Source organism: Mobula birostris, chromosome 23, assembly GCF_030028105.1.
Source record: "Mobula birostris isolate sMobBir1 chromosome 23, sMobBir1.hap1, whole genome shotgun sequence".
NCBI lineage: Eukaryota > Metazoa > Chordata > Chondrichthyes > Myliobatiformes > Myliobatidae > Mobula > Mobula birostris.
The window spans coordinates 21,742,852-21,768,664 of NC_092392.1; the positions used below are offsets into that span (position 1 = coordinate 21,742,852).

Sequence of the window (25,813 nt, forward strand, 5' to 3'; positions counted from 1 at the left end):
TAACGTGTGGGTGAATGTTATTTTATTATTTGCGATGTTAGTGTGATGCTGCATAATCCCGCCAAATTGACGCTGAGGCAATCGAAATGGACAAGATCTTCTGACGATTTAAACTGCAAAGCTATGCCCGATAAAGGCACACCTGATGTTGGCGACCAGAGCAATACCTGCAAGATGTTAGGGTCCTCGGGTGTCCGTGTGACCTGTACAGAGCCACGCAATCGTCATGCAAACACAGGGTTTAAATTTGCGTTGAAACAGCCTAAATAAACCTCTAATTGTGCAGAGTATGTTCTCCACTCGCCTTCCGTTGTTCTAGATTACCTCACTCTTCAGTATGCGTGCAGAGCGACCCGCGGCTTTTGTCTAACAAAACCAGTCATTCAGCGGAGAAATTAAGAACACGAGGTTTAAAGAAAGTGTTTATGGATGAAAGCCTTGTATAAATATATATACATAAAACGAGATTTTCTATAGGCGTCAATGCAAGGGACTTCTTAATGGAATCAATATATTAAAAACAACGAAATGAGCATGTTTCTTTTTCAATAAGTATCTGCCAATAATGCGACTGTGTTCTTATTGTCAAAACCTATCTTGGGATATTGCATGTATTTTGACAGGCAGTGCTATAATACCATTATATGCTTCACAATGGTCCTCGATGTCATCTAAGATATGTGTAAAATAATATTCCAATAGAATATATTTTAATTTCGCCCCTGTTGTAGAGCCCAGCGATTTTATTTTATAACATTAAATGTAATATTCGCAGAAGCGAAGCAATGCATATTCAAAATTTGCCCTCAAAAATGCCCGCTAAACATTTTCCGATATAAACAAACATCCTAGAAAAAACGAAACGCACAGTGGATTGACCAATCCGGTTTTCGAGTATGCAAAATAATGCCGCACGGTCTAAAAGATACGGCGTCTCTAATGTTTATGATAATTATCATTGTTTTTTTTAATGCAACTATTCTAGACATGCATTCTGTTGAAAATATCTTGAGGTGCTTTAGAAAGGGAGAAGCGCGCAATTTCAGGTCGATCTTGTTAATTTCAGGCAAGAAATTGACACACTAATTAAACAGCACTAGAGCACTCAAAGGCAGATTATTGCCCTTATCAGATCCACTATATTTTCCCAATTAAAATCGTAAGGCATTTCACTACCCCCTGGATGAAAAATAGGGGGCTTTACAACGGTGACCATCGCATTTTTACATCAGATTCATTGTGATGTATTAGATGCAATAAATTACCCAATGTAACAAAACACTGGGAGTTGAAAGGCTGATTATCTGCAGTGCAGAGATAAGGGTGCATTATTCGAAATCATTATGAATCCGACGTTGGCTCTGACTTCTTTCTTAATCAGGCGTTCTTATCCCGGCTCCATGAGCAGCACAGATAAGAAGCAAGTAATTTATAATTCGCCACCTTCACTAATATTTAAAAAGTCAGCCCCAGCTCGCCGTAAAAAAACACTAACGGAGCACAGATGAAAAATTGTTGGTATTAGTACAATTTAATTAAATTTTTCATCCCAAAGAGAAAGGGGGGGAGAGAAAGAAAATTGACATAATTTTGTGTGCGTGTGTGAGAGAGAGAACCAGAAAGAGAGACTATTAACAGTTTCACTGATGTTTGGAAGGATATTCATATGGTATTAAGACCTATCATAAATCAGATGTTGTGGGATGATTACATCATTTGCCCGAAGATGACCGTGAAATTCGATGTCAGATCGAGATAAAAATATTACAAAGCAGATCATTTCCGAGGAGAGATATAAGAATTTATTCGTATACTCCTCGACTCTGGTTTATCGCTTTTACAAACACAGTGCTTTCGAGGACTAAACATGCAAATAAAATTATAAAGGCATTTCTATGTTGGTGGGTAATAACAAAAGATCATCAAATATATTCTCCTTATATCAGAAAAGGTTTCAATTGTTTCGTGGTAGCGCACATTTAGCAGGTGAAAATTCGATTTTAATTTGCCACCTTTCATAGATTTAACAAGAGAATTGTTGATGTTAATTATCTCTGTGAAGAAACTTCCTCCCAATCCTGTTTCTCGGGATTCTCCCTGAATGAAATAACTACCATGACCTAATATGCATGATAATATACTCCAAGATTTTGGAGTGGTGATTGTTTTTAAAATGAAGACAGAATTACACATTGAATTACATCTCATAAATAGTTGCAGGTTGTAATCTTTATCCATCCTGTACGAAAATGAATTACTACCATGATTCAGTCAAGGTATTTTTTTCGTTATTGTGCTCCTGGAAAAACTATTAATCGGCATTAAACTATCCGGATATAGGGGGGAAAAGTGAATGTCCGATTTCTCTCTCTCTCTCTCTCTCTCACACACACACACACACACACACACACACAGAACATGCAATTGCCATTGAAAAGAAGCAAAATGTTTTAAAAGCACATGAAAAGCAAACAAGACTGACGGATTAGTGGGCGGTTGCCACAACACAAAGGAGCAGCGCCTAATGTATTGGTGCACAGTAACTAAAATCTTACTCATATTAATATATGTCAACTACTATCAGTCTGATCGCCCAAATTGGCTTTCTTCCGTTCTCCGTGTGGCAAAATAAAGCCCTTTACTGCCTCCAGTTCCATCTGCATCACGAAAACCCTCCTGTACTACTTCAAGCGCGCACATGCACACGATTGGACTGAGTGGAAAGATGCTGCCGACCGTTATGGTGACAGTAATATCTCGCCAAACAATTAAAATAAAAAGCGAAAACGGTGGCCAATTGCAATCAGCTTCATTGGAGCAAGTCATTTGTTTGTTAAAAAAAACATTACGTTTAATATCTTTTCCGTTCTTTTGACCTCTCGGGTTTTGACGTTAATCTGGCAAAGACATAACAAAGTCGTTTTATTAAAACAAATAATTATACAGCAGATATTCCTGCAGTCTGCAAACAATAGATACTGGAAACGCGTTATTGTGTTATCGTCTAACGGAATCCGTCACTCCTGTGCGTCACCGTTAATTGTTCTTTGTATTGAATGAGTGTGGAGAATAAAGACGTTTGCTACATTGTAATAGATTCCGCAATAAATGTTAAGTCGGTTTCTTCCAAGTCCGCTCTGAGCATTGTAGAAATTATTCCTTGTTTTTTTTAAAGTCTGCATTGTTTCTGAATTTTTATCAGTCTCGTGTTGCCACTTAATTATCTTTAACTTATTAGCCTGATTGAATTCGTTTACTGATGATAGAAATTACAGCGATCAGTTTACGTTTAGCATACAAGAAGATACAATGAACGATACCAACACTTCTTTCATCAGCTCAGCAGGGATGTAATCAGTTTTCACTAGATTTATTAGATCCTGTAATAAAATAACACATATCAGAAACTCACAATGATTAATAAATGGATTAACATTAGTCAGAGATGGCAATGGGCTGACGTGGGGAGAGGGTAAGATATTACAAGTCCCCCCCGTAACATTCTGCCTTAATACAAAAGAAAACCGCAGGTTAAAAGGAGGCACGGCACTTTTCTCAGAAACACAAGAGATTCTGCAGATGCTGGAAATCCCGAGCAACACACACAAAATGCTGGAGGAACTCAGCAGGTCAGGAAGCATCAATGGAAATGAATAAACAGTCGACGTTTCGGGCCGAAACCCTACATCAAGACACTCTTTTCTCAGAATCAGCTTTAATTCGTGCTCAGGAAATTCCTCTCAATTGTAACAAAATCTTCACGATTTTTTTTTTCCGTGATACTATCTGTCCAGAACACTCACGAAAGATTATCTTTACATTAAAGATATTGTTTCAACTGATGTGCATTAAAGAGGATCCCCTGACTTATCTTTTTGTGTCGAATATTTAAATTGTAGATTATTACAATTGTGATCACCTTTCCGTTGTAAATAAGAATTTACGAAACTGTTGAAAATGTTGCAAAGAAAAACTGAATCCATTCTATTAATTAACCCTACATACAAAATTAATTTAAGATAAGTCTATATAAAATAGGTAGAGATATGGGGATTGCAGTAATGGTGTATTAGATTCTGTAAAACGATAGGTTTCCAAAATAGGACGGGGCAGTGTATAGCTGAGACATTTCTACATTTTTACATCGATGATATAAACAACAGAAAGTTAATTACAACCAGGGAGATATTACACTTCCAGTACATCAGAGCCACGCTTATAAAACGCGGCGGTTGTTTGTTTGTTGCTGTCCAAACCGTTTAAAAGAAGATTTAATCGCGTTGCGTCTCTCTGGTCATTCCCCGCTTTGACCTGAGTACCTGAACAACCCGGAAGAGAACTGGAGAGGCTGGCTTTCCGTGGGCAGATATGGTTGAATGAGAGTTTTCGCTGGCTGAAATAGGGCTCTGCGTTAATTGCCCGTCGCTTCTCTATAACCGTGCAATACTTTTGGGGAAGAGATCGAAAAAAACTGAGCTTCAAGCACCAGGCTCCACACAGGAGCTCAAGAGGTCAGTAAATATTTATATTTTCACTACATCTCATGCACGTGTAACGCCGCTAGCCCCGAAGGCACTCACTCGGGCTAAATTAATAATAGTTTCCTTTTCTCCCATGTTAACGCTGGAAAATATATAGGATTAACAAACGTGGCGGAATTGACAAGCTGTTGAGCCCTGTCGAAGTGAGCTGTATTATTTCTGAATGTCAACCAGTAATTTACGATGAAATTATGTTGTGAAGCCAATTGTCAGTCGGACGAGAAAATCCAACATAACAATGTGGTCGGGGATATCATGAAATCAATTACTCTGGTAGTCAGGCGAGCCATTGGGGTTTCGGGTATACTGGTCGATAGAAAAAAAGAGCAGAAATAAATTTCGGCTGCATGACAATCTCCCTTCGGTACCGTATAAAATAAAGAACGGTCTGACTAAACAGGCATGACGTGAAACTGCGATAAATGTTGATTTCGACCTTCAAATTAAATATAGTCGGAATTTTATTTAAAATGGACTCCAAGGATTGTCCCTGTATATCACGATTTCAATATCAACAGAGCATACGCAGTGTACATTCCGCTGTGTGAAAGTAATCCAGATTTATTCTTTTTTTTTACGGGCAACTCGGATTTCTGCAAGAGAATGAAGCGGTCGGCTCGAGTAGGGATTCGCTTAAAACTGCTGGATTGAAAATAGGTTCACAGTTCCCCGAGGCGTGAGGTTAATCAGGTTGTTTGATTGTACCTGGGGTGGGGGCCACTATCTGTCATGTCTAAGTAAGACCCGAGTGGGATATCTCGGGACGCGGGTGCCAAATTCTCGGTTTCCGCCGCACCAAATATGAAACTAAAGCAGATCTAACCCGGTCTCGGGTGTTAAAGTGTGCGGATCTCCCTGCATTTTTTTTATATTAAATAAACTGAATATTAGTTCTAAGATACGGTTAATATTGTCAAATCTATTGCAATTTAAATGCTATTATTTATAATTCTGCAGACTGCTGGGTTAGAATCTGATACTGACTCAATAAAGGACATCTTGTACAAGTTGTTAACTGACCATAGTCTCTTTGTGAGGAGGTATCAGTCAGGTGTCATTTGGTCGTCATATGGCAATTTCATGCCGTTAATTTTTTTAAATCTTCGGCATTCTGTTGGGAATAAAACATTTATTCTAAACTTCTTTAAGAATTTTCGCTTGTCTGCGGAACACAGGAACAGAAACAGCGGGGAAAGGTCGTGATTTCACAGTCACGGTTGTCTCGTGTCAAACAAAGTGCTGATCAATTTCATGTCAATTTCACTTTTTTTCAGAAAGGCGTTCTTGTCTTGGCAGATCCTTCAGCGGCGCCTTCAGTAAGTGGCGTGTTTATATTTAAACACACGGATGTACAAAGATGCGCAATATGTCTCTGTATTTGTTGATGTAGATGAAAGCATGCATATGAAGATAATTAAATCTTACGCGTGTACATGTATGTACTTACGTACGTGTACCTATTCATAACCACCAATGTGTGTTTACCTAAGAATGTATTAGACAGTATGTGAGTATATTTGAAACTTTTACATTTTGGGTGATAAACATCTGATATACTTTGTTCCTCGATTCGAATGAATGTTCTATTTAAGACGACAATGTCAGGTCAAATGTACTATAATGTCGCGCATCTATCTAGCTACTCAGTAGCGTAAAACTTGTGACCATTGAGTTGGAAGGCAGTAAATCACTTTTTTTTCCGTGGGCCCGTCTCCGACTACTCTCTCGACGAGTCCCGCCGTTTCCCCTCTTCGTCTGGTCTTTTCACAAAAGGACATCATGGTGGCAATGTAAACCCGTCGTTTGACATTGTCGCGTGTTGTGTGTGGGACTCGATACTTGAGAGATCTGCTGAGTAAGACGAGGAATGTATGAACACACATCGGCCGTGTTCCCTTCCATATCCAACCCAGCAAAGCTGGCGCTCAGTCCGCCGTGTGCTCCCTGTAGCTGATTAAAACATAAACACAAGAGATTCAGCAGATGCTGGAAATCCAGAATAACACACACAAAGTACTGGAGGAACCCAGGAAGTCCTGATGAAGGGTCTCGGCCTGAGAAGTCGACTCTTTACTCCTGTCCATAGATGCTGCCTGGCCTGAGCTCCTCTAGCATTTTGTGTGTGTTACTCTGGTAATTAGAACGCTTGTTTTGCGTTTAAAAAATGAACGTGTTGTGGTTGAGGCGTGGAGTTTTGTCTCAAGTACTAAGACGTCTAGAAAGCAATAAGGATATCTTAGATAGTTCCGCGGCCCAGAGCGGTCTTGCAGAACTTGACAGAGACGGGCAGAGATAAGGCACCATCTCATTAACCGGTTAAACTTAGTGTTGAAATACGTAATATCATCCGAACAATGTTTGCGTTCTTTATTCCTTGTCATTCAGTAGAACCATCGGTTATTAAGGAAAGAAAGTACAGTGTCGGAGAGAAGGGATGTTCTTTTGATGGTTGTCGCGCTTTTATTAAACTGTTCTGTATTAACCATACACCATGTCACCTCTGAGAGGCGGTAGATAGGTCCTTTCTGATACTCAAAGGGGGGAAACACTTGAATTCTGAATCGACTGCCGCAGTTATCTCCGCACAGTCATTGGCTACTATCTCAGTACATGCCAGGTCGAATATTCTTAGCTGACAAAGGCAGAGATATGTCAATAGCTCAGACTAACACCCCATCCCTCACTCTGTCAGACTTCTGCCTTAATGGGTTTGGTATCCGTTGCGGTCAGTTGGACGAAAAGGGCTGAGAGAAGTATCAAATTCTTAACGGGACTGAGACACGGCTTTAGTGTGTTAAGAGTGCGAAAGTTAGTATAAATTACCTGGCCTCGCTATTTAAGAATCTCAAGAGCCTTTCTGCTCTCCGAAAGGCTCTCCCAGTTAGGGACAGAACAATTGTTTCCTCGACAAGAAAAATCATAGGGCAATTGTTTCCGTCCGGTAATATATTCCTGATTTAAATTCAATGAACACACCCACATGCATGACAATTATGTTAAATAATGAATGGAATCGTGGCCTATATTGCTCAATATATCCCAGAGTTTCTCTCCTCGGTTTGACGTGCCTAGAATGAAGATAGATAGATAGATAGATAGATAGATACTCTATTGAAGTTAGAACTTTTTCAAGTTGTTTAATCAGGGGTAAACTTAGTCGCCGAACTTGCACATATTTTCCTGAAGTCCTGGTCAGTATTCTCTTTATCAAGTGTTGAGAATGGATTATCAATAGAAAAAATGGTGCAGTGGAGATGGCAGTGACTCAGTCATTTATTGCATTATAATGTGCAACTGTCTAGTCAAGAATATGAAGCAAGGGAGCAAGAATCTGGCCCATTAAGTTTGGACTGGTCTTTAATACGATCCTAGCCCTCCCACTCGAACTCCACGTCCATTGATCCCCGTACAGTGCAAATAAAACTATCATTAGCATGTCTTGGATATGCTCCAGTAGCAAGCATTCACGGCCCTCAGGGGTGGAGGGAATTGTAAGACATTTCTCCGCATCTCAGTCGAAACGGCATATCCTACAGTTCCGGACGTCCGGATCAGAGGATTTCTCTCTACCAACCGCGCGCGGCTCAGTCCAAAATGGAAATGGATAACTTTTGAACTTCTGAAGATTATTTCCTCCTTTCCTGGCGGCACAGATGTGTCAGGGTAATAAACGCTGAAAGAAACATAGACCATTACAGCACAGAAACAGGCCCTTCAGCCCACAATGTTGTGCGAACCAATTAAATTCGTAATCAAATGGCTTCTACCTACACAATGTTCATATTTTCCTATTTAAACGGCTCTTGTGTTTAAAACACTCGTGGAAGCCGTAGTAAAAGAACGAGAAGACTCACTTGAAAGTCTGCACGGCGGAGAACCCTGTATCTTTCGGTTAAAGCAAACCCAAAGTTAATCACGGAGTGAAACTCACTGGAACTTGGACCTGAAATTGACATACCATTGTTCAGCGTGTTCACAGACGTATGCAAAGAACTACACACACACACCCCGACACTCACACACCGGTCAAATAAGTATGCCGCATTCTAAACTAGCAAACTTCTACAGGGAGGGCCGAGGGTAACCATGAAATCTTTTTTTTTGCATCAACATTATCGCTGATTACTCATTTAACGCTGTTTTTTTAAAAAATATATTTCGGTTGAACATTTTATCAATTTTCTGAAGAAAACCCATTCCTCCTCTATGTGTCACTATTTAACTATAAATATATCAGCGCGCTAACACCTTTACCCGTTCTGTAAGTAATAAATCTGATAAGAATCGAATTAGCACTTAAATAAGATTGTCCTCGGGAAGGTAGGAGGAGCAATAAATAAACCAGGCTGTCTTTTATACTACAGATGTCTGATATCTTTTATCCGAAAAAGCTCGCTTGTGAAGTGTCTGATTCGGCGTTCATAAATCTAGAAATCTCTGCATTATATTGGTTTATTTAGAAAGAGCTACACCAGTATACCGTCTGTAGTTTAAGTAGGATATATCGCGCATACTTTATTTTTCTTACCCACTTCCTTAAAGGATTTATAAAAGGCTATTTGTGTTTTTTTCCCTCTCTCTAAAGGAGGGAAGTGACTACTTTAATCCATTAGTACGATAAAACACTGCTTAAAGTATTTCCTGCGTGAAATATCCTGCCCGTTAATTACCAACCAGTCCCGTCCGCACGCAAATTACAAGATAGTTGTTATATTTCAAGATTTTTATTACAATATCTTCATTTAACATTAAGGGAGTTGTGCGCCTCGAGGCTGCGTGTCCTCACCGTAACCTCCCTGCCTTGGCCAAGGACTATTTATACAGCTTTACCTGCGCAGGGGAGCGGTGATTTAAACCAAATATTACATGCAGGGGGAGAGAGAGACAGACGGGCAAGAGATCATCGCGGCACCACTGTTACCCGATTAATTAAACTGTAATTGCAGGCTAGTTGGGATCTGTTCTCTTACACGTGGTTTATAGCAGCGAATGTATTCTTGCCTTTAGGAAGTAATCGATGCGGATCAATGGCTAATATTCCCCAGGCATTATATATATACATATATATATTCCCCTACCACATCCCCAACCCCACCTCTCCTCCTCTCCTCACTCTTATTTGATCTCACATCTAGAGAGAGAGAGAGAGAGAGAGAGAGAGAGAGAGGGAGAGAGAGGGAGAGAGAGGGAGAGAGAGAGAGAGAGAGAGAGAGAGAGAGAGAGAGAGAGAGAGAGAGAGAGAGAGAGAGAGAGAGAGAGAGAGAGAGAGACAGCCCACGTAAATCCCGGTGATGCACCTTTCAAACTTCAAATCCACAACTGGGTTTTTTTTTGCGCTAATTATGGAAACAAATGCGCCCATTAGTGAGGCTCTGTCAATCGGCACGTAAACATGTGGTATCGCAAGTGATCCTTAACCTGCGAAGAGGTTGCCTTCGTACGTTCTTAGAGTTCCTCCGGTGCCGTGTTCAGCTAAGGGCCCCAACCTTCACACCTTAAACCCCATAATTTGGCAAATCGAATACCCACCCACCCCCCTGCCTCCTTCAGCCACAACGAATTGTGTGTGTGTGGCCCGTCTCAATAAATTATGGTCCACAGATTGTAATTATAGCTCCGAGTCTCTCTGTATCATTAATCACCAAAGACCTCTACTGTATTTGGATTTATTAAGCTTATTTAGATTCCACGTTACATCTTTGGACGAGTTAGGTGACTTGTTCATTGTACAGTCAAAGTGTCCGACAGCCGAGCAGTGGTGAAGGTTCACCGATCTGGTCGATGCCCCGTTACAGTGGCTGATGTCAAATGTCCTCAAAATGTGACAGCTGATACGCGCTAACGTCGTTTCACTCTTTTCACTTTAAAATCCCGCCCGTTTGGCCTGTTCAAGGGCATAACCGGCCTGTTGATTAGATTATCTATTTTCGCTGTGTTGAGAAAGCAAATTTATAAAATGTACCATCAACACAAGAGATTCTGTAGATGTTGGCAATCTTGAGCAACTCGCACAGACACATGCAAACTACTAGAGGGATTCAGCAAGTTAGTCAGCATCTATGGAAGGAAAGAAAGTGGCTGAGATCCTCCAGAATTATGTGTGTGTGTTATGAAATGGACTACCAACACAAGAGATGTTGTAAATCTTGAGCAGCATAAGCCCAAAATGCTGAATGAAGGGGAATGTGGATGATGCCTGACTTGCTGAGTTCCTCCAGCATTTTGGATGTGTTATAAAATGGACGGAAGATGGTTGATCTGAAAAAGGAGGATTGGGCAAAGCAAGTCAGTGATACGATTCCGCTGGGTTTTAATCGGAAACTATCCCATGGAGACACCTTTCGGGCCATTTATAAAGGGCGGTGACCATGATCATACTGACGAAGAATAAGTTTAGAAAGGTTACACAGTAAAATCCGTATGGCTCGCCTTGTTACTATCGCCAGGCAGGGAGCTATTGACAACCCTGTCCGATTGGAAACCATCGCCAATTTCACTATTGTATAATTCTAAGCAAGATTTTTAAATTTATTTCTGGGAGGGGTGAAAATAAAGATGTAGGGAAAGTTGAAAGGTATATCGTATAGATTGTTCCTGTGCTCGGATTGTGAAAATTGATCCGGAATATACATTAAAGAACAACGACTTCGCGAAGTCATCTGGAGAACCAGGATGCCAAGAGTAGCTAAAACATCAAGCGGACTCAAGACCATGTGTGAAATTAGAATACGTTGTTGTTTAATATTGCAGTAGAGATCTGAAATGCAGGACCCTTAATGCCAGATTATATTCAGTGACTCTCCCCTTCGTCAAATGTTTCGTGTAACAACTAACAGCGGGCGCAAGCCTGTAGAGGCGAATGAGCAGATTAAAAAGTTTAGGAGAAAAACTTTTTGCTCAGAATCACCGGTACTTATTTCCTTATGACTAAATGACATAGAAAAAAACAGCATTTAGTTCTCCCTCTCGTGTTGAATATTAGTCTTTTAAAATAAAATTTTCTATTTTTCTCCCTCATTGTGTTCCACTCATTTCCTCCCTGTTTATTCAGCTAATGACGTCACGCCAAGTGGCGTCGGCATGGCGGGGTATTTTAGTAAAATGCGTAGCATCAAAAGAGCAACCTCCCATTCCCCCAATTACATACTGTCAATCTGTTGGCCAGAACCCGCCAAACGGGGAATTAAGACACTAAATACCAGCCCGCGGCCCTCCTATTGCGATGCAGTGGAGTGGAATGATTATCGAAGTCAGATCACTGTGCCTACCTGTCGCGGGTGCATCCAGAATCAGAGGATCACCTGTTGCAACCTTTCGCTTTGAAAGCAGGTACATGAACTCGTTTCCTAAAAGGAAACGTGGGCAAGTGATAATCTAACAGTATCTGGTCCTCATTTCCCAATTGCTAGTGTGCTTCTTGGATGGTAATTATTTTTGCTCGTTAAAAACGATCCTCTTTTCTCAATCACCATTCGTCTCTTGTTATAATTACCGAGGCATTCGAGATCAGTTTTAACGTGAAGGCTTCAATTCTTTTGCTGTTAATTGCAGGTGCACTACAACTGCTGGGAGTTTGACACAAAACCACTCCAAGTTTGGATAGAATAAAGAAAAAGTGATATTTTTACTTTTTGCGTTTATTGACATTATTTTGAAAACCTCGATCGAGTTTAATTGCGGAAGGAATGTGTTCACTGCAAGCCAATGGTCAGATGATCATTCTCCCAGGTCCAACCAACCATGACCCAGTAGGAGGAGACTTCCTCACATTATTCTCAGCGGACTCCTCCTCATTCTAACTGCGGAATGACGATGCCCTCCAATCAGCCAATGGAATGGCGGTAGGCTGGTTTCTCCCCCGAGCTCCTAGCCCAGTCAATGGGCAAGGCAGGGGAGGGGCGGAACGCTGTGGGTGGCTGGACCAATGAGGGCAAGCTCAGGGGCAGAGCCTGCAGAGGTCGGGAGCAGAGGAGGTTCTGATTGGCCGCGAGGGGGTGGGTTGTTTTTTAAGTTCCGACCCGCCGTGCTGTAGCCGACTGGCGCCATCAGCCAGTTCAGAGAGAATGCCTTCACTGTAAAAAAAACCTGGGACATAAACACAATCTGATCAGTCAGCTCTGGAGCCACGGCTAGTGTGCGCCGCTGATAAAACCCTCTCAGCCAGCAACAAGGTTTGTCTTGCATTCTTCTGCAAAATAATAACAAATTAATCTCACCCCAAGATTTCCTTTGAAGGAGAACCTTGCTGTAACACTGTTTATTTTATGTTATGAAATGTCAACAGTATAAGATGCAATGTCCTTGGAGCCGCATTTATTGGGAATGAAGTATGACAGTTCTTAGAATTATTGAACAGTTTTTATTTGATGAGCGAGACAATCAAGAATTCGATTCATGCGAAATATCAGTACGATATTTAAACGCTGATCTTTACTGTTAAGAATGTAATTTTCACCCTGTGTTCCGTGGCAGATCCCGTCCTTTTGCATTACTTTCGATTTTAGATGCATTTGCTTCTCTCCCTCTTCGATTTTGCGCCTGTTTTCAAAAGTCAGGTGTTAATTGCTTCTAATTATTTTATTTCCCTTCTCTGCCGTACAGGTGTATGAGGAATCAGACGGCAAAGATCACTGTGTGGATTCTTTAATCTAAAGAGACCAAATATTGGACTTCTTTTAAATATATATACAGACACAAACTTCCTGTAAAAAAAAGCATCCAGGCTTGTTCCGAAGTTTGATCGCGATGGAAGTCGATCAGCCTCGCTGGATGAGTCACCATCATCCCGCGGTGTTAAATGGACAACATCCCGATTCTCACCACCCGGGTCTTGGCCATGGCTATGTTGACTCTGCGCCGTACCTCCCGTCCGAAGAAGTGGATGTACTCTTCAATATCGACGGCCAAGCCAACCACGTTGCCTCGTACTATGGAAACTCGGTCAGGGCAGCCGTGCAAAGATACCCCGCTCCCCACCACGGTAAGACTTGCGTCCAGGTCGCTTTTAAATTCTTCATCCAGTGGCTCTAATTCGTGTTATCAATCCACGCTTATTTCAGGGGTTCGCACACGACTAGGGAATGATGAAGTTCACTATTAGTGAGATTTTGTTTTTTTTTAATTACGAAAGGCCTGGATTAACATGTTACATAGAGCAATTGGGGAGAAGAGGCAAGTTTATCACTACGGAACATTAACAAAATGCCTTCAAGTATCCCATTGGGAACGTGTTGCTTGCCAAACGGGCCTCAAACCCCGGAGGTCAACGTTGTTTTTTTAAAATAAATCTTAAATTGACCTAATGTTCGAAATCTACACACAAAAAAATAGAGGGGCTCTTGGGCCATTTTTTTTCTCTGCGAGCACTTCCCGGATGTAATTGAGAGGTGCTGTTCTCTACGTCTTGAAACTGCAAGTTATTTTTAAAAGGGCAGTAAATTCTGATGCCATTTGGAACGAATATTTCTAATACGTTAGGGATTGTTACATTTAATTTAGCTTACTGCAGAGTTTAATATGTTAAAGGTGAACTGATGGACCCCTAGTACAAAATGCTCATTTTTTTTTCTTTGGCTATTAAGCCGCGTGGGCGTTTATTTGTGACCTGTTGATCGCGTTTAAAATCTGTCACCTCCAGTGGTCGATGCTGACAGTGATGGAGAAAACGAAATACTTTATAAATTGAAAACACTTCTTGTGGACTATGTTACTGCTCTTTGCCGTTCAGCATATCAATTTGCACATTCAAAAAATAATCTTTTTTAACACAAGAAAGCACGCTCCAATGTGTGTCTAAAAGGTCTCTTTTAGCACAGCCATTGTCTAAGACATCTTGTCGAGGCATTAATATTACAGTATATATATTATGCTGAGGGAATTGAAAGTACAGAACGCCTAGGAGGCAGGAAACTAAACAATTTCGTAGTGTCAGCAAACTATCTTGCACGCTATAAGAACGAATCTAAAGAATTAAGGGAAAGTAAACTAACATTAGTTATGGATAGGGCAATTTTAACGTAGCAATCAATGTGGATCTATATGAGTATAGAGCTTTAACTAAAAAAAAACTAGTTCCATTGAGACAATGTTTCATGGGGGCAACACACACAAAAATCTCACAAAATGCTGGAGGAACTCAGCAGGCCAGGCAGCATCTATGGAAAAGAATAAACAGTCGACCTTTCCGGTTGTGATCCTTCATCAGGACTGGAAAGGAAGGGGGAGAAGCCTAAACAATGATTCTTAAATAACATTGAGGTTGGAATTGTGACAGCTGAAACAAATATAAGTTTTAGTAGGTTTTCTGTTTAAAATGTGTTATACTGATCCATATTTCTGTTTTGACATTACAGGGGGTCAGGTTTGCCGCCCTCCTCTGCTCCATAGCTCTCTGTCCTGGCTCGATGGAGGAAAAGCCCTTGCATCTCATCACAATGCTTCTCCTTGGAATCTGAGTGCTTTCAGCAAGGCCCCTCTCCACCACAGCTCCCCAGGAGCACTTTCCGTTTACCCTCCGTCCTCATCAGCATCCCTCTCGGCAGGACACTCCAGCCCTCATCTCTTCACCTTCCCCCCCACCCCGCCCAAGGATGTCTCCCCGGACCCCACTATCTCCACCCCCGGGTCCACCAGCAGCAGCCGCCAGGAGGACAAGGAGTGCATCAAGTACCAGGTGTCCCTGGCAGAGGGCATGAAGTTGGAGACGGGATCCTCTCACCCTAGAAGCAGCATGGCATTAGGAGGGTGCTCAACTGCTGCCCACCACCCTCTGACTACTTACCCATCTTACGTCCCTGAATACGGCACCAGCCTCTTCCCATCTGGCAGCCTGCTCGGAACGTCTCCCCCAAGTTTCTCATCCAAAGCAAGACCCAAAGCACGCTCTAGCACAGGTAAGCATGCCTCCTTCCTTGTTCAACATAGCATCAGCCCTACACTAAATGTGACCAAACACTTGGAGGCACTATGAAATCAACATTGCCCTATGAAATTGACAACCATTCTTGTGTCATCAATATGTACAAAGGTAATAGGAATTATGCAGGATAATAATTGAATGAACAAGCATACACCAGTGTACTAATAAACACAAGCAAACCAATATTTTTCAGAGAAAAAAATATTTACTTTAAATAATGAAGATAATCTCACAGAATAAATACCTGTTTGCAGAATATATTATAGGCATGTAGGCAAGTTATGCAATAGAACTTTGATTTGCCCGTTGAGAATAATTTTTAAATCCAAATTCATAAGGTAAAACTCTCCCTATAGGAGCTAATATTAGTTTACGATCAGTGCACTTCAGATAAGACATGTATCCTGTAATTATAGCAGTATTAGCAATAGTGCCTGGCCATAAATACCTTGAAAATGACTAAGAGTCCAGTCTTGACCCATAACTTGTCCAAACACATACCCTGTAATTATAGCATTATTAGCAATAATGCTGGGAACATATATGCCTTGAAAATGACTTCCAGTGTTGACCCTTAACTCCAACAAACACATTTGTAGACCTTAACCAGTGTGTATGAACGATACAGGAAGATAGCAGATGCAAACATTCCAAACTAAACTTAACGAAGGAGTGCAATGATATCAAATTTATGCGAATCTCTATTGCCTACTATGTTGACAGACTTCAAAACCAAACACTGGAAATATATCTGTATTAATATCAAACCACTCCTCCCATTTCCTCGCTGAGTAGCGCAGGTATTGTAATTCACAAGTCGTTATCAACTGTGATAATTCTCTACCTCCAATTCGAAGGCTCTTAACGGGTTGGGGGGGGGGGATGGGGAAGCCAGACTGTTTGTCCCATTAAATGTTGTACCTCGCGATGCATGATTTGTAATGTGTGATTTGTACTCGCTTTTATCATTGAAGGAGTCGTTTTTAATCTAGAGTAGCCCCCCCCCCCGGCGTGTGGCAGCTCCCGCGACCAGATTTTGGGGGCTGTCTCGCCGATGTAACACATGGACTGGCCCTTTTTTTTCGGGTCTCGGTATTTCTAGTTAATCCAATTATTTTCAAACTGATGCACGCGACAGTTACATTGTTTACCCAGCGTCGGGAACTTTAATAGATTCCGGATGCGGCAATGGAACAGGCCAAACCAGAGCAGCGGACAGAGAAGGGTGGGCTATAGGGAACCGACAGATTCTTACCAATGGAACGCTAAACTGTGCTCCCCGGTGCCAGAGTGACCCAGGAAGATGAGGCGGGCGGAAATTTAGCCGTACAATTGAACATCACTCATTAACGCAACAGATGCATTGATAATGAAAGGAAGTGTATACTGTGTATATATTTATTAGCAGATCAGACTCTACCAATAAATATACCATTGAGGCAATGGACAAAGAAACTACAGAGTATTCTATAACAGTTTCTTCCACCGAACAATATTTTTATAATGTTATTTCTCTAAAAATGTTTATAATTCTGAAGTATATAATATACTTAAATAAGCGTATGCTATATTTCATTGCAGCAAATTATTGAATGAGCGGCATTTCCAAGATACTCTTCCGTGGTTATATTCTGTACATTGGTGGGATTACTGTGAGATTAATAGCTATTTGTATGGCAGAGTAAAGTCCTAGGGCTAATTTATTGAAAATGACTTGCATCAGCTAGATTTCGACAAAGCTGTTCTTGTAGTGTTGTACACAGCAGCAGACTAGGCGTAAGTTGATATAGGTTAGGAAAAAATGTTTTAAAATAGGTCACTTTTGACGCGCAGCGTGATGTATTTTTTTTAACATACTATTTATGAGAGACCTTTTTAATGCATAAGAAAGGTATTTGCGGTTTGGAGAAGCCAAACCAGGAAAATGTGTTATAATTAATATCACTTTTTTGACAATTAAAAAAGGTAAAACTGGATTATAAACATTTAAAGGCACAAAAAATGCGGGAACGCAAATGGATTAAGAGGGCCTTGCTCTCAATTGTATTAATTTCTATAGAGAACATGTAAAGCTGCAACTTTCTGGAAAAACGGTTACAGTTTGTGGTTAGGGTGCGGATGCCTCTTCTTAACGTATTTATTCAATACCTCCTTTGCATGCGGTGTAAAAGTTCACCTCTAACACTCAAGAACGGCCAGGCTAGCAAAGAAACAACTAGGAATACAGAACATGAGAACCGTCGGGGAGCAACAGAAAGTATATAGCGACTTAGAACATAATGACGGCAACGTTGGGAAATGATAGGATGTTATGTGTAGTCGTGATGATGCTACCAACTAACTTTTTTTAACTATTGCGGTTGTCACCACGTACACGCGCCGCTGAAAATACAAAGGTTACTTCTGAGGCATTGGGACGTGTCAGTTTCAGCAGCCGCCAACCGCCCCCCCTCCCCACCCCCACCACCCCCCCTTTCGAGAAAACACTCAGCTCTCCATATTGTCCCTTACAATTCATTTATGAACTGACTTTGTTTTCATTTTTCATTGCTTAATGCTAGAGTGCCCCCCCACCCCAAAAAAAAACAGGGCTTTATTAGCTAACACACAAAATGCTGGAGGAACTCAGCCGGCCAGACACCATCTATGGAAAGGAATAAAGAAGTCGACGTTTCGTGCCGAGATCTTTCATCAGGATTTCCTGAGCTCTTCCAGCATTTCATGTGTGTTACTCTGGGGTTCCAGCATCTGAAGAATCTCTTGTGTTTAAGACTCTTGACTAGTTCGATTTAACGCTTAGCCTAGCCCAGTCAGGTTCCGTGACAGAGGCGGAATTTCGATCTGTAGGATTAATATCTTGGATTAAAAAGAACAGATTAATCACGATAACCCTCGCCCTCTTTTTTGAATGTTTATTAAAAAATCTAATGCACAAAATTCCCTTTTGATGTGTCCGAGTGTTCCTCGGACTGACATAAAGAATACAGTACCAATGCATTGACCGTTCCCCTTCTGTTTTTTCAGGGGATCGCGAAAAAATACTTCGTGACTGTAAATTGCACCATTTGGAAGTTGACCGAGCAAGCTGTAGTGATCTGGGGATATGTGCATTCGACATTTTAATAGGTGTGCAACTTTATGTAGGTCAGGACATTGTCCAGTATATGGCATATTCTTGTCAAAAAAGATGTCAACTGTGGACAGCTAGGAACGGTCACGTAGCCATTATCAATAGATGATATACACTTTTGCTGATGGCGACAGCCTGCGTAATACAGTTGACACTTTTGTTTCTAGATTAAGATTATTTTTGTAGTGTCCGTGGCATTTTTGTTGACTTGCATTTTATTGAAAACTGTAAAAAATGTTCAATTTTCCATTGTTTTAATTTTTGTGTGTATGTACAGTCATTTTGACGTTATTTATTAATATGTTTACGCTTCTAGTGCACAGGAGCGCTATAAACGGATTAATGAATAACTAGATACAAAAATCGAGAAATATAGAAATATTTTCCCATTCTGTCATTAAAATGTAAATGATTAGTTATCTATTGATCCTCAATAAACACTGGTCATTAAAAAAATTGCAAATAGCTTTAAGATATTCTGACCTACAAGTTAAAGACTGCACTCAGCCTAATGTAATTGTCTTCCTAGTACATTGCAAATATTTGCCTAAAAATGTGAGTTAAAACACACGTCACTGTAGCTTGATGTCCTCTGTGGCGCCAGGCGCATTATGAAGAAATTAAATAAAGAATCGTTTTAAAGGAGTTTTGAAAAGCATTAACGACCATAAATAACGTTAAAATATTTCACAAGGATAACATGATGTACCGAAAAGTAAACGAAAACTAAAGGGAGCGTGTGACTAGGGTAGTGGCCGAGTGTCAGATTCAGCGAATAAATTGCACCGAAACAATTTACTTCAGAGATAACTTGGGACTAACATCGCTCTTTGATTGCACTTAAAGATTGTTTATTTAGCTAAACATCCAGCCCCTGCCATTCAGTAACTAAGGAAATGGAAACCTCAGGACGGCAAAAAATAAAGATAATTCAAAGCATTTGCTTCCAGTTCTCCCGCAAAATAAACGCTTAATGTATGAAAAGCCCAAGTGAATATTGGGGTCACGTGGTCCAAGAACGGTGTGCTGGTCATATTTACTCAACTGAAAGGCAATTATCCACATCTGGATTTCCAATTAGCCACATGTGGCTAGTGGTTAATATATTGGGCCACTCTGCCACGTAAAGAGACACATGTATCCAAAACTGTATCCACGTCACCTGAGGCAACTCATCTGATCATCTGTGGCGAGTTGTCTGCGACTGGAAGTGACGGTCTTGTGATTTTGTTTCAGAAGGTCGAGAATGTGTGAACTGCGGAGCCACTTCGACCCCCCTGTGGAGGAGGGACGGGACTGGGCACTATCTGTGCAATGCTTGCGGTCTCTACCACAAGATGAACGGGCAGAACCGACCTCTTATCAAACCTAAGCGGAGACTGGTAAGTAGCAGGGGATTAAATGATCTAACAGCAGCTTTTCATTTCCTGATCTGAGTAACTTTATTTTAGGGGGTGTTTGGAGGGGGAGGGTGGGGGCGCGGGGTGGGTGTGATATGTGGTAATTGACACCACACCTCTAGTATTTCACCCAGTTCTTAGAATGTCCTGGAAGGCACAGCGGCAGTGGTCCACACAGCTATTCTAGTACCACACATTAAAGAGAAACGACATCTCACTTCTCCTGCGTTTGCTTTGAAAGCTTTATCTTGTTCATTGACAGAAACTTTAAACCAGTCATCTCAAGTACAAATTAAAATTTAAATTGGAAATTGAACAATGTATATTTTGAAGGCTGTCTGCCCAAACTCTTAATATTTGTGATGTTTTTAAACATCATATGGACTTCCTGAAAAGATCACAGCAATACTTACTGGCTTTCCGATGCCACTCCTGCAGACACTTGCAAACATTGTATCCATCTCTTTTCATCAGACTTGCCAACCACCACTTCCCCCAGGATACATTCAGAAACACAATCTCCTTTTTCAATTTAAAATATAGATAATAAAAGTTCAAAGTAAATGTATTATCAGCGTACATACATGTCACCGTATGCTATACTGAGATTCAGTTTCTTGCAGGCATTCACAGTAGGACAAAGAAATACAATAGAATCGATGAAAAACTGCACAAACAGACTTGACAAACAACTGATGTGCAAAAGAAGACAAACTCTGCAAATACAAAAAAAACTTTGAAAATGAGCACGATAATAACATATAATCCAGTGTATCTAAATGACAGGCTCCTGCAAGTAGTGACAAACCATTCCTAATGATCTCATTGAAATGTATCAGATGTTGGAAGTCCTGGATAAAATGGATGTGGAGAGGATGTACCCTATAGTGGGGGGAAGTCTAGGACCAGAGGACACAGCCTCAGAATACAAGGACGTTGTTTAAGAACGGAGATGAGGAGGAATTTCGTTAGTCAGAGGGTGGTGAATCTGTGGAATTCAGTGCCAGATACGGCCATGGAGAGCAAGTCATTGGGTATATTTAAAGTGGAGATTCTTGAAATGTATCAGATATTGGAAGGCCTGGATAAAGTGGATGTGGAGAGCATGTACCCTATAGTGTGTGTCAAAAGTTACGAGGAGAAGGCAGGAGAATGGGGTTGAGGTGGAAAATAAATCAGCCATGATGGAATGGCGGAGCAGACTTGATGAGTTGAATGTCTTATGGTCTAAACCAATTGACAGGCCTATTGAAATGCCAATTACTCTGGTACCCAGGTCATCAGTGATGTTTCAGAGTGAACTGTTGTCTCATTGCAACAGACTTTATTGGAATCTGGCTTGTTCTTGAGGAAATTTGTCATTTTGCCAGACCTGCTTTTTAAGACCACATTGTCCCCCAACCTCCTCACTGCCCCCACCCTCACCCCCCCAAGCTCCTCACTGCCCCCACCCTCACCCCTCCAACCTCCTCACTGCCCCCACCCTCACCCCTCCAACCTCTTCACTGCCCCCACCGTCACCCCCCAACCTCCTCACTGCCTCCACCCTCACCTCCCCAAGCTCCTCACTGCCCCCACCCTCACCCCTCCAACCTCTTCACTGCCCCCACCGTCACCCCCCAACCTCCTCACTGCCCCCACCCTCACCCCCCCAACCTCCTCACTGCCCCCACCCTCACCCCTCCCAACCTTCTCACTGCCCCCACCCTCACCCCCCAACCTCCTCACTGCCCCCACCCTCACCCCTCCCAACCTCCTCACTGCCCCCACCCTCACCCCCCAACCTCAGCCTTCCACCAAAGAGACAAGCAAAAATTTCAAAGTTAAAGGTAAACCTATTAAGAAAGTACATTTATGTCACCATATACTATCCGGAGACTCATTTTATTTTATCTATTATTTATTTAGAGAGCAAGCGCAGAATACACCCTTCTGGCCCTACAAGCAACCAAACTATTTAACACTGGCCTAATCACAGGACAATTTACAATGACCAATTAACCGACTAACGAGTACGTCTTTGGACTGTGGGAGGAAACCGGAGCACCCGGAGGAAATCTACGCGGTCATAGGGAGAACATACAAACTCCTTACAGACAGCGCCGGAATTGAACTCCAAACTCCGACACCGCGAGTTGTAATAGCGTTGTGTTAACCGGTGCCGTTTTTTTCTGCGGCATCATAGTAGATACAAAGCAATACAATACAATCAGTGAAAAAAATACACACAAGCAAAGACGGACAAACAAACAATGTGCAAAAGAAGCCAAACTGTGCAAGTAGGGGAAAAAAAACACAACCAATAATTTGCCCCCAAATTGATCTACATGAATTTAATGTCCCAACAGCACTGGCGTGACCAAACCATCCCACTCCCTCTGTGCCTTTGTGAAAATGTTGATTTTAATGATTGACCCCTTAATGGAATTCCAATCTTTCACAGCCTCATTAAGATAGGAAAACCTTCGAGGGAGGGAAATGTTTACAGTGCATTTACTTGGCAGCAGGTCTCTCCTTTTAGTACTGTCTGTCCCCACCCCCACCTCCCCTGCTCTCTAATGTAAAAAGCTGACTTCCTATGGAAGGGTTGCCGGATATCTGCCTGGCCGAGATAACTGCTTTCTACAACAATATCACTTCCCGACCTCAAAACACAAAGGTGTTTGAACAAGAAATCAGGAGGGGGGGTGGGGGGAAGAATGGAAGGACTAAAGTTTGGTGAAGTAGTTTCGGGTGACAGTCCAAACAGGATCAGCTCAAAGTCTATGTCATCAGCAGAAAAATATGTGGCACCTTATTAGCCCTGCCTGCTCTGATTACTCAGTACAATAACATGTATTAAGAAGTATTCCAGTCAGGCATCCTTTGAATTGTGTCCATTGCTTTTGTTATTTTTAAAAGGCCAGTAAATGTTCTTTTAAAAAAAGATGTTTTCACATTCTGTTGCTGGTAATGTGGAACAGATCAGCAGGGCCAAGAATTAAGTGGACTGTGCAGATGGAAATTTCTAGAACGTAGAAGAGTATAGCATAGTACAGGCCCTTCAGCCCAGGATGTTGTGCGAAACTTTTAATCTAATCTAGGATCAATCTAACCCTTCCCTTCCACATAGCCTCCATTTTTCTTTCATCCATTTGCCAGTCTAAGGGTTTCTTAGATGTCTATAATGTGTTTGCCTCAACTACCGTCCCTGCTAACTCATTTCACATACCCATCACTCTCTGTTTTTAGAAAAAGCTACCTCTGACATCCTCCCTATACTTTTCTCTAATTAGTCATTTCTGCCATAGGAAAAAGTTTCTAGCTGACCGCTCTATCTATGCCTCTTTTCATTCTGAACACATCTTATCATGTCACGTCTCATCACCCTTCTCTCCGAAGAGAAAGTTCCTAGCTCACGCAACCTATCCTCATAAAACGTGCTCTCTAGTCCAGGTGGTATCCTGGCAAATCTCCTCTGCACCATCTCTAAAGCTTCCGCACCCTTCCTGTAATGAGGTGACCAGAAATGAACACAATATATTGTAGATGGAGCTGTGAAAATTGGAAAGACACAATTTTTTTTTCTTCCCCTCTCCCTCTCCATCTCATCCAAACATCAGAGTCGTTCCGTACCTGCCATTGGCATTGCCTTGTCTAATACCACCACACTACAAACTACGTCATTTTCTCTCTTGATAGCATTGCTTCCCTTTTACGGAGTATTTCTGTAAAATATTGTAAAAATGCTTTACTTGGTAAGGAATTGTTAGGCAGCTGCTATCTGGCTATCCGTAAGGAGTTTGTCTGTTCTCCCTGTGACTGTATGGATTTACTTCCATGTTCTGCTCATAGCATATAGGATAGGGTTAGTAAATTGCTGGCATTCTGTTTTGGTGCTGGAAGCATGAGACACTTGTGGGCACATCCTTAGACTGTGTTGGTCATTGACACACACGGTGCATTTCACTGCGTGTTTTAATGTACATGTGACAGAACTAATTTTAAAAAATCTTTAAACATGGTTAAGGCCAACAAAAACATATAAGCTCTATATTATATCATGACAGCTTAAAAGTCCTCTTTGTGAAGCAATGGTTTAATGTATAGGACATTTGACGGGTCCAATTTAATATGTTTCTGATCACATGCCTGGATGTTATCCATCCATCTAGGGATTTGCAAGAGCATCAGATTCTTGCGGAGAAGTATTTTTACAGATTCAGCTTTTCATGGGCTTTGGCTTCATGAAGCAGACCCTTTCCAGCAGTTTATTGTGTAAAGTTTACATACAGTTCTCCAAGGCAGTGCCAGTCCTGAGGAAGGGTCTCAGCCCAAAACTTCAACTGTTTATCTGTTTATTCCTCTCCATAGCTGCTGTCTGATCTGCTGATTTCCTTAAGCATTTTGTGTTTGTTATTCAAGAATTTTGTGTGTTTTTTTAAGGTTTCCAAATGACACAGATATAAAGGCAATCTAGTTTGCTTGTGAAGCAACTTGCTCCATTATAATGAAAACAGGAAAGGAAGTTATGCTCTTTGGTGATATTATTTAGGGCAAGGACAATACAGAAAATAAAACAGACACAAAATGCTGGAGGAACTCAGCAGGTCAGGCAGCATCAACGGGAGAATAAACAGTCGATGTTTTGGGCCAAGACCCTTTGTCATCAAAGTTCAATGAATGTTGAGTATTTATTCCTCTCCATAGATGCCTGACCTACCGAGTTCATTCAATATTTTGTGTGCGTTGCTCCGGATTTCTAGCATCTGCAGAATCTCTTGCATTGCGGAAAGTGAAACACTATGTTCACAGAAAGTAGGGCATTGGTTGACGGAGTTCATGTGTGTGCGTGTATGCTAATTTTTTTAAAAAAAACATTTTTGTTGTGTTCTTCCAGTCTGCTGCCAGGCGGGCGGGCACATCCTGTGCAAACTGTCAGACCACTACCACCACTCTGTGGAGACGGAACGCCAATGGAGACCCTGTGTGCAATGCTTGTGGGCTCTACTACAAACTCCACAATGTGAGTACAACCCTCAACTCTTGCTCAGCAGCCCTGTCGTGCTCGCTCTCACAGCCCCGCTTAGCAGTGCCTTTGGATTGTATTCCCTTGGGGAGAGGAGGGAGAGAATTTCAATGATCCAGTGTTTCGGGAGAATGGATTAAGCTATTTGTGTTACCAATCACTGCAAAGAGAAGGCGTCAGAATCAGAATCAGGTTTAATATCACTGGCATATGTTGTGGGTGTGTTGTTTTGTGACAGCAGTACATTGCAATACATAATAAAAATAAATTACGATAAGAAAATGCATATATATTGTAATTTATGTTTTTATTATGTATTTCAATGTACTGCTGCTGCATATGTATAAATAATGTTAAATAAATAGTGCAAAAAGAGAGCATAAAAAGGAAAAAAAATAGTGAGAAGGGTTCATTGTCCATTCAGAAATCTGATGGCAGTGGGAAAGAAGCAGTTTAATTGTCAGCAAAATCTTGCACACCTAATGGCTTTCACAACCTTTTCAGAAGCACTTTACATATAATCAAATGAAGTAACAGTCACAAAATGCTGGAGGAACTCAGCAGCTCAGGCAGCTCTGTGGAGGGGAATAAAGAGTCGATGCTTCAGGCCAAGAGTCTTCATCGGGACCCTGGACCCCAGGAAGGATCAGGACATCCTGATGGAGGGGTCTCGGCCTGAAACATCGGCTCTTTATTCCTGTCCATAGATGCTGTCTGACCTGCTGAGTTTTGTGTCTGTTTTACTCTGTATTTTCAGCATCTGCAGAATCTCTTGTGTTTATGAAAGTGATTTGGATGTGATCGTTGTAGGAAGAT

At 41.4% G+C, this 25,813-nt stretch overlaps 1 protein-coding gene across 5 annotated transcripts in view; it reads left to right on the forward strand.

Moving 5' to 3' along the window:
- Window positions 1-5,820: 5,820 nt before the first annotated feature.
- Window positions 5,821-25,813, forward strand: part of gata3 (GATA binding protein 3) — a 33,064-nt gene continuing 13,071 nt past the window's right edge. The window contains exons 1-6 of one of the 5 annotated variants that reach the window (XM_072241193.1): window positions 5,821-5,857; window positions 13,143-13,521; window positions 14,894-15,433; window positions 18,484-18,585; window positions 19,826-19,971; window positions 24,869-24,994. In XM_072241193.1, the coding sequence (XP_072097294.1) occupies window positions 13,287-13,521; window positions 14,894-15,433; window positions 18,484-18,585; window positions 19,826-19,971; window positions 24,869-24,994 (1,149 nt within the window). In that variant the 5' untranslated portion in view covers window positions 5,821-5,857; window positions 13,143-13,286. Of the gene's footprint in view, window positions 5,858-12,562; window positions 12,713-13,142; window positions 13,522-14,893; window positions 15,434-18,483; window positions 18,586-19,825; window positions 19,972-24,868; window positions 24,995-25,813 lie in introns of those variants that run through there. The other 4 variants (XM_072241194.1, XM_072241192.1, XM_072241195.1 and 1 more) reach the window with 4 other exon arrangements.